This window comes from Ranitomeya imitator, chromosome 5 (genome assembly GCF_032444005.1).
Source record: "Ranitomeya imitator isolate aRanImi1 chromosome 5, aRanImi1.pri, whole genome shotgun sequence".
Taxonomy (NCBI): domain Eukaryota; kingdom Metazoa; phylum Chordata; class Amphibia; order Anura; family Dendrobatidae; genus Ranitomeya; species Ranitomeya imitator.
The window spans coordinates 102041638-102051418 of record NC_091286.1 but is presented as its reverse complement, the minus strand read 5'-3'; the positions used below and the strand labels follow the sequence as shown (position 1 = coordinate 102051418).

The window sequence follows — 9781 nt, the reverse complement described above, 5'->3', positions numbered from 1 at the left end:
ATTGTCCTCCATACAGTATAATGGGCCCTGCATTGTCCTCCATACAGTATAATGGCTCCATATAGTGATAGTGCTCCGTACAGTATAATGGGCCCAACATGAAACAAAAAAAAACATACACACACACCTCGTTCCCCCACTGCTCCGGTCTCTTTAGCACATCTTCTGATCCTCTGCACTGCTCGGCCAATTGTAATTACGTCATCGCACCCACTGCCAGACTTCAGAGACAGAGGGAGAATGATGGTGGAGGGAGCACCAGCTGACACTCCTTCCTCCATCATTGATTTCAACTGTATCTGCATCCAGGATGCTGAAACATCTGAAAGTGTGATGCTGAGCAGGTTGCCCGCCCAGCATGGGGGGGGGGCAAATCTCACCCCGCAGGCTATATTTGGCCTGCTGGCCAGAATTTGACATGAGTAATATATAGGGCAAGAGATCCTGATTCTGGAGATGTCACTTAATAAGCTGTGTGTTGTGGTTTCAATATAATCAGTGTTTTATTAGAAGGAGATTATCACTGTCTGACCAAGTGTCACATGTAGCCCAGTTCAGCTAATGTGTATAACCCCCACCACTGATTAGCTGCTTGCTGACAATGCACAGTGTGCACAGGAAGCTGGCAATCAGGGGTGTGGGCGAGGTTGTACATGGCATAGCAATATGGCTACTGCAACATCTACAGCAGATTAAATTAGGGATTCTATAAAAACTGCACCAAGTACAGTGCCGGCAAAAAAAATATTTACAAGTTCAATGAAACCACAAAATCTTAATATTCAAGTGTTTTATTGTGGATGTTTTATTATAATTAGTATTTTGTCATGTCACCCTTACATTTTATCACCATCTGCAGTCGTTTAGGCATAGATTCAGCAAGACTGGCTAAGTATATGAAGTCCATGTTTACCCACAGTGTCTTCAGCACCTCCTTTAGTACTGTATATTTTGGGTCATACCGTGACACGGTACTCGGACGACGCACAACCTTTGAGCCTCCCCGGACCAGCCTGAAAGTGCTCTCATCACTAAGCATCACTTTCTTCCACTCCTCAGATGTCCAATCTTGATATTTCTTACATAAGGCAAGCCTTTTCTTCTTCATTGCTGCTGTGAGCAGGGGCTTCTTTGCAGCATGGCAACTTGGTAGGCCCAGGTCCTTCTGCAGGCGGTGACGAATTGTCCTAGTTGCGATGTTCTGGAGGAGCATAGGGTACTTAGTTATAGAGGGATGTGACATCACTTCACGCTTCAGAAGCTTATCAGTCCTTGGTGAAGTCTTCTTAGGTGCGCCAGAGCCTGACTTCCTCTGCGGTACCATCCCAGGAGGCAATGATGCCGCCGACCGCTTCAGTTGATAAATTGCTGCTCTTGACACTCCCAGATCTCTAGCTACAGCAATCACTGGATCCCGAGCAGAGTCAAGGCACGGGATGACTGCCTAATAGCAAAACTGGCTGAGCTGCACATAACAACCAATCAGAGTGCAGCTTTCGCTTTACCAGAGAAGTGAAAACTGAGCGTTGATTGGTTGATATTTGCAACAAAGCCAGCTTTAATATTAGACAGTTTTTTATTATCTCCCCCATTGTGTACACTTTTAAAAAGTGATATTATGGTGTGGATTTTATATGTAAAGTTTTTTTTTTTTGCTGCGGTGTAAAGATTTTTTTTGCCGGCACTGTAGTTCAGGAAGTGATACATGGCTGGAATCGGGCTCTCTGTCTTTACATCATGCTGCTGTCAGATTACATAGAGAAATCTACTGATAGATTCCCTTTAAAGACTGATTCCAATCTTGTCCAGCAATCCTCTTATTGCATTTCCATGTATAAGGATCTGACAGTTAAATTAATAAAACTGAAATTGATGATGTGTATATGTTTACAGGTTATAAAGTGTCTGTGTGTTTCTATTAGTATAGAAAAATAGGAGACAAAAAAAGAGCAAATAGGGTCTTATCCCCAGGATTGCTTCTAATAAATTGTGAGCGAACTGCTCACCTGGTGGTACACAGTACAGGCATGTAGTTTGTCAGCTGCTGCAGATCCACAGGTCGGCGCTGCGACCACTCAGAACCGTTAAAATAGATCAATGTGGATTAAATCCGCGCTGCTGCGACAAATAATGGATCCAGATATAATTGTAAGGTGTTCGGGTGGTTTATTCAACGCGTTTCGAAGCTCATAGCTTCTTCTTCAGGAAGTTTCCACACAAAGATATATATGTGTGTTTCTTTTAGGATGGGGGGACTCTGTCGGCTCTCCGTCCGAGACTGGAATGACCTATGATGCCCTCCATGTTTTTGATTGGATAAAGGCCAGAAGCGGTGACAACCCAGTGTACATCTGGGGGCACTCATTAGGCACGGGGTAAGCTAAAAACCATTTGTCCTAAGCACTTAATAATGTTCATTCCATACTAGTTCTCTGTAATAAGTCAGTACACCCGCCATTGTAATGCACAGTATGTTGTATATGTGAGTGTGCAGACTCCCAAAGCACATGCTTGGTTATGGCGGGGGACACGCACAATTATCACAGCATTCAGTATGGAGCAGGCGGCGTCCCTCTGCTGTAATAGAGCCGCACTTTGGGGTTCTGTCCTCTGCCCCCCGCATTCTCCATCCTGATCGGAAGCACAAATGTTGTATCAGACGTGTAGGAATCTGCCATTATGTGACTTTTATCATCACTGACTGTGTTTTTCTAATTTTAGGGTTGCTACAAATTTAGTGAGGCGCCTGTGTGAGCGAGGTATGTGATGTGCACCCGTTATTATTCTACCCACTGTACAGGCGCTCCTGTGGCTCTACATGTAGCACATTCATGGAGACGCTGGACTTTCTCTGCTTTTTTAACTTATGGAAACTTTTAATACTGTGGTGTAATTGCTGAAATAAGTGGCTCCTAATAGGCCAGGAGCTGACGACCCAAGGCTTTGTGGTAATTCGGCATTTCTAAAGTAGCCATAGAATAGGCTGACGCTTTCTCCTTCTCCAGAGCCGTTCTGGTTGGTTTTATGGTCAGAGCAGGATAAGTGACTGTCGCACAACCTTTGGAAACTGATCTGACGGGTTATTTTTTATTTCCCCTAAGGTGGCCGACGTTGGGGATGGTCTGCAGTAACCTGAGTCTTGGGGTAGTGAGTCCTGGACATTTGGGTTATATAGACCTGGTTAATACAGGAGATCTAACCATGTAGACTGCAGGATTGGCCTGAGTGATCGCTGCACATATTGAACTTTTATTCTATTTTTTTTTTTTAATTCAGCCACAATCTTTTTCTGTAATTCCTACCGCCTGAGATGTTCTGATGTAGACTTCCATGAAGGCCTCTTGAATTGTAAGGCGCCCAGTAGTGTTTGTATAAAGTGCTCGGTTTGGGGCTAGTAATGTGGTGTCTGATTATGTTTTTGATCATACAGGGTTTTTTGTGCTTGTCAAAAGTGTAAAAAGTGGCCTGGCAATGAGAGGCTTGTACTTTTGTGCAGAACGTGTAGAAGGATGAACCTTCATACATACTTGTATTATTATTTGCAGAAACCCCTCCGGATTCTCTGATATTAGAGTCGCCATTTACAAACATCCGTGAAGAGGCGAAGAGTCATCCGTTCTCAGTGGTAGGTGCTGCGTACACTACATAGTACTCGCTCACACCAGAATTCTGTCCCTGTTTACACACGATTTACATGTTCTCTTGCCATCTCGCCTGTCTAGATTTATAGGTATTTCCCCGGCTTTGACTGGTTCTTCCTGGATCCCATCACTGCGAGTGGCATCAAATTTGCAAATGATGATAAGTAAGTGTGTGACATAATAAGCTTTCACACTACCACTGTCACAATGTCCTTTACATAACGCCATTAATAGTTTCCAAGGGCTCTTTTCATGCCAAAAAAAGAGAAAAGGAGCCCCTTTACATAATCTTCACTGTATGTTCTGTCAAAATGCAGAAGACATGAGTAAAGCTGCTGGGCTGGGGGTTTTGTTTGTGGTTTTTCTTTTTTTCCAGTAAAACAATGGACACCATCATAGAATAAAGGACTATTAAAGGCAGTTGGGTCCATCTGCACCTTTGATTCCCTTTATATAAGTGCTGCATTCATACCTGAATTTTACATTGTGAGCAGATTTTATACGTATTCCCAGGAATGTCTATGGCAATTCTTTTGCATAGACCACAAATTGCATGATTCATAGATTCAGCTTCCCAAGACCCCCAAGGATCTGTCAGTTAGCATTCTGGTAAAACACTAAATGGAGATTCCATCTTATTACATAATTACATCACTTTGAATAGTGGGGTCCGGAGCCGCTACTGGTCCTGAGAATTGAGGCTGTGTGCCTCTTCACTGTTCTTCCCACCCAGTGTGCAGGGAAACTTGTACAGCTCCATTCGCATCACTAGATCCCTGCACGGTGTGAGGCAGTGACTGGAGTCATGTGAGGGTCGCTATATGTCTCCCAGGATGCGCACACAAGCATATTGAGGCCACGGGAGTGCACTACAGGCATAGCTGTGGTTGCAATGCAGAATAAAAGTGAGTGTTGGCTTGGGCAAGCTATTTGTCCAGGGCAGATTTAGGAAAACCTGTCAAAGGCTTTTATTTTTAGAACTGACCTCAGGAAGGTAGAAGGGCAGTCTGTCTCCTCCCCGCGCCAGGTTTTCCATGTGGCATATGGCCACAGGATCCCTTGTGAAAACCCTTGCGGCAGAGGGTTGGGTGTAACAGTGTGGAGTTTGCAGCGAGCAGAGCAGGAGGCTCTGCAGAAGCTCAGCCTGTGAGAGGGAACACAGAGCCCAGCAGAGCGTACCCCTGGCATGCCGCACCATGATATGGTGGTGCAGTCGCCCTCAACAACCGGATACATTTATGGACTGTCTTCTTTCCTGGTTGCAATCTGGAGGATACCATGCGCTGTACACTGTGTGAGTTTGGACACTAGACACGTTGTGTTGTGATTTTTGCTGGGTCACTGCCTCTTCACTGCACAGTGTGGACACCGCTGAGCTGAACTCCAGTGGCCAGGTGACTCTTCTCAGGAGCTATGGTGGTTCCTGAAGTCAGTCCTCTACCAATCACAAATTGATGGCATCTCCTAGCTATACCTCTTTACGTTTAAGAACAGCCCTATAGCGGTTGTCCACCTTTGCTGCTTTTGCGTCCCCTCCCCCCCCCCCCCCCCCATTTTTCTTAATGGAGCTAAAAATAATTTTTGCTGTTTAGGTTTAGTTGAAAATTGTGCACCATTTGGCTTTTCCAGGCCCTTCATTTCCCTGCACATTCTACTGTTATGTGGTCATAAATCAGCTGAGAGGAGCAAAGTAAAAGGCAGGCAAGAGTTAGAAACTCACCGCCATAGTGAGCCGACTGACGGAGCCTCCGTTATATAATTCTGCCGATATAATTCTTATAATTAGACCGTGCAGAACGGCGGATATAGAAGCAAAACTTCAAAATTTTTGCTGCAACATAATGGCTAAAAATATTGATTATGGTCCAAAATACGTGCATTTAATTGGGGAAAAAAATTCTCGAAAGATGGACAACCTCTTATAATTTTTCCTGAATAAATTAATACAATCTGCACTTAGAGTTCCGATGATTGATGCATTAAGGACCAATAATACTTTACTTTGCACAGAATAGCAGCTGTAAAGTTGGAGTGAAACCTTTGTATTGTTTCTTGCTGTAGTGTGAAGTATATTTCCTGCCCATTGCTCATTCTCCATGCGGAGGACGACCCTGTGATCCCATTCCATCTAGGAAGAAAGGTATTTATTTTATCTGCATTTGCAGATCTTTTTCTGTTCCAAAATTAATAATCAGTAAGGCCAATAGAAATGTTATCCACATATACTGGGATGTGAAAGGGTTACAGGGCGTAGAACGGTCTGTGTATTGCTTGGCAGGGCACCATTAATAGAGCTGTTAGTATGAGAATACACGGACCCCACACTGGGTATTCTCTGCAGTCATAGCGATCCCGTCATATATATTAGTGTGTATGTGCATGTGGGTACATTTCTGTATGTCTGTGCATGTATGTTTGTGTGTGTATGTATGTGCGCTCGTAAAGCTGTTAATGCAGAAGACAAATGTAATGGTAATCTTCTTGGCTTGGCTCCATTTCCACTTATGATTCGGCTTCATCATGAAGTTTCCTTCCTAATAAAATTAACTGACTGTATTGTTGTCTGATCTCTGTAGCTTTACACCATCGCTGCTCCAGCACGAAGTTTACGGGACTTCAAGGTACAGTTTGTTCCTTTTAATAAAGATCTGGGATATAGACACAAGTTCATATACAGGAGTCCGGAGCTAAAACAGATCTTGAGGTGAGTGTGTTTCTCACACGTACTGTAATTTGACTAAAAATGTGCACTTTTTATCCTTTATACACTTGATTGTGAATGCTGACCAGTTCAAGTAATGATAGATTTGTGGTGGCTAATCTGAAGCCCAAATCCCGGATGTCCGTACGGTAATATTCCCCAGTGGGAGCGTCCCAGTACATAACGTGCTCTTTGTACTCTTCAATACAAAAAGTGAATCTCCTATATTATATAGTCATTACAAACAGAGTGATGGTAAAGTGGAGCCTTATGGTCAGATCTCTCAGGATTTGTCCTGATTTGCAGTTTTGTCAACTCGCTGGTCCATAAAATTCAACTGGAAAATTGATTCACTTATGTTTCTACTATTAAAGGGAACCTGTCACCCCCAAAATCCAAGGTGAGCTAAGCCCACCAGCATCAGGGGCTTATCTACAGCATTTTGTAATGCTGTAGATAAGCCCCCGACGTATCCTCAAAGATGAGGAAAAAAAGGTTAGATTATACTCACCCAGGGGCGGTCCCGGTCCGGTTCTGGTCCGATGAGCGTTGCGGTCCGGTCCGGGGCCTCCCATCTTCTTACGATGACGTCCTCTTCTTGTCTTCACGCTGCGGCTCCGACGCAGGCGTACTTTGTCTGCCCTGTTGAGGGAAGAGCAAAGTACTGCCGTGCGCAGGCACCGGGCCTCTCTGACCTTTCCCGGCACCTGCGCACCGCAGTACTTTGCTCTGCCCTGTTTTTTTTCTTTCTAAAAAGTGTCTTGCAGTGTAAAAATACAATGTATAGCTGTATCTTCTTTCATTATTTCTTTGCGGTCATAACGTTCCCCACTTTCTCTCTTCCCTCCAGAGATTTCCTTGGCAGCACGGAGCAACAGTAGAAGGACTGAAGAATAAAATCCAGAAGCTCGCGTGTGATTTGGGGACCAGCAGGATGACCATCCTGTGTGAAGTTGACACTTCGTGTCAGTGCTTGCCTATACTTCCGCATGGGATATAGTCCATTCCAGTGTCTTTGGGGAACAACTACTGGATAAGAGTGTGACTTTTTATTTTCTCGTAATTATTATTTATTGCCTGTGCTGGGATTTTCCTTGTATGTTTCAAGTAACCGTATCATAAAAGCAGAAATTTGTGAAAGAGCCCCCAGGAGAAGACCGGTTGTCTGTTACTTGTAAGCTTGGCATTGCTGTGACTTTGAACAATACTGCCGATGAACAAGAATGTGTCCTGCATCGGATATTAAGAAAGCTTCTATGTTTTTTTTCCAGGGGAGAGCTGTGTCCATAGGCACTATCAACGCAATAACTTTAGAGGTTGTGCATGCTACTGTGATTTATAGCGCTCAGATTTCCTATATTCTGTACGTCCTCTGATAGCACATAGGTGTCTGGTTATTGGTTCTACCCAACTGTATGGTCTTAGAAGTGTAGAGTGTCTGCAGATTGCACAGCGCCCGGCTTCACAATAATAGAACTTGCTTTTGTCTTTATAATAATAATACACAAGAAACCTCGATTAATTGGGGCCAGGATCCCAGGTGGGGAGGTGTGCAGGAAAAGCAATATGTCTGCTATGGGTTCCCTACCATGGACTTGGTTATTAAGTCTTTGGAATAACATTGTAAAGCACGGTCATCCAAAGGGACTAGATAAACTTTCATTGGGAATCTAATGGTGAAAGTCCAGAGATCAAGGTAAGGAGGTCTTGATTTAACTACTAAAATGTGACGGATTCATTTATTTCCCTGAGTACTCTTCAGAATAGGATTCATTAAATGGGGCTCATCTGATCCTTTATAACATTAGCTGTAGTGTTATTTTTAAGTAACAAAAAAAAAATCTGATCCTCTGGCAATACATTGCACATACTTCGGCAGCCCCCCTAGTTTTGCTTTTGCAAGTAGATGGCGCATGCCCAAACCTACGGGCACCATCACTTGGATGGGAGACATGAGGCCAATTGTATAGGAAGTGGCCGCTGAGCCCACTGATTGCAAGCTGCCGCCATGTCAACCCTGCAGCCAAAGACCGGTGGGTTTGCCAGAACCTCTGCCCCGGACCCTCAGTGAGTGGACTGGAGAGGGTCTTCATTATATTTGCTGCAGTTCTTATTATGTTTATTATCAAAATTAAATATTGTAAAAGAAAAAAAAATAACCCCTTTAGGACATTACTCCAGTCTCTCAGCACATGCTCTGCAGCTTGTGGTTCCTCAGTCGTTGTCCGCTCCTCACCTGCCTCCATGATTTGGATTAGCTGGAGATCCTCAGATAGCAAAACATGGAGGTAAAGAGACGTGATAAGGTTTTGTGCACACAACGCTTATTTGGGGGGGACTGCGCCTGAAAAGCGCTCAACAAACCTTAAAAATAATGCATTGCTATGTCAAAACGACTAACTTGGCCTATGTTTCATTTTTTGTTAACTTCTTTTAAGCACTTTAGGTTTCGGTTGCTGTGAAGCAAGTAAAAGACGCTCCAAGCGTCTGGTGGCTTCCGCCTGGAAGACGCCACTAACTTATATATAAAATCAGAAGAAGCCACCACAAAAACAAAACAGTAGACACTTCATGACAAACACCGCTGGCGGTTCCCTGAAGTGTCTTCTGCTACAAAAACATTCCTGTGTGCCCATAACCCTAAAACCCACCTTACATACCACAGCAGGTCTAACATGTCCATGAAGCACTCCACATGGGGAGAAGTCTCTTACACATGCACTTAATCCCTAGATCAGGCTCCCAGTCTACTTTGGATCTTGTCCTTATAGGCCTCTTACAGATTCCATTTTCCACCATAGATGGCTGACTGAGGATTTTCCATAGAGACAGTCAGAATTCTTTGGTCCTCTGACTTGGAGTTGTGTGAGGTGTGAATACATCTAATTCTTTTAAGGCTCATTTGAAATACTTAATCGTGCACCATTAGAACAAATGTCTGGATTTTTCAAGTTTGATTTTATTTAGTCCTTTTAGTTGACAAAATTGTACTGGAAACAAAATAATTTAATGTACCGTAAATCTGCAGAATGGAGAAGCAAACTTGCTGCCTGTATCATTTCCAAAGTACTGATCTGTTTCTTTCCATGATGTGTTTTGCTAATATTATCTGCATTTTAAATGTTATAAAAAGAGAATTTGAAACCAGAATTTTCCATATTCTTGCATGGACATTATATAAAATTTACAAGTTCAACATGCAGAGTTCATACATGGTACATATGTTCACATAATCAAGTCTGATGTCACCAAACACATGAGGCTCAATATGCCAGTAATCATCTGAGACACGGAATCATCCTGATGTGACTCGGGGAGTGATAAAATGATTAACTGCTCATCTGAGCACCTAGGGAAAAGTACAACATTTTAGCACATAGGGTGAAGTCCCATGTAGTGGCCACGGCAACTTAGGTGCAGTTTTTACACTAATTGGCGG

The 9781-nt window shown here is 43.5% G+C and overlaps 1 protein-coding gene across 2 annotated transcripts in view; it reads left to right on the top strand.

Annotated features, from left to right (window-relative positions):
- ABHD12 (abhydrolase domain containing 12, lysophospholipase) overlaps positions 1 to 9492 on the top strand; it is a 191445-nt gene extending 181953 nt beyond the window's left edge. For both annotated transcript variants that reach the window (XM_069768982.1, XM_069768981.1), the window contains exons 7-13: positions 2246 to 2375; positions 2722 to 2759; positions 3546 to 3625; positions 3723 to 3805; positions 5703 to 5781; positions 6218 to 6345; positions 7193 to 9492. In XM_069768982.1, coding sequence (XP_069625083.1) covers positions 2246 to 2375; positions 2722 to 2759; positions 3546 to 3625; positions 3723 to 3805; positions 5703 to 5781; positions 6218 to 6345; positions 7193 to 7223 — 569 coding nt within the window. In that variant the 3' untranslated portion in view covers positions 7224 to 9492. The remainder of the gene's footprint in view (positions 1 to 2245; positions 2376 to 2721; positions 2760 to 3545; positions 3626 to 3722; positions 3806 to 5702; positions 5782 to 6217; positions 6346 to 7192) is intronic.
- The last annotated feature ends 289 nt before the right edge of the window (positions 9493 to 9781 follow it).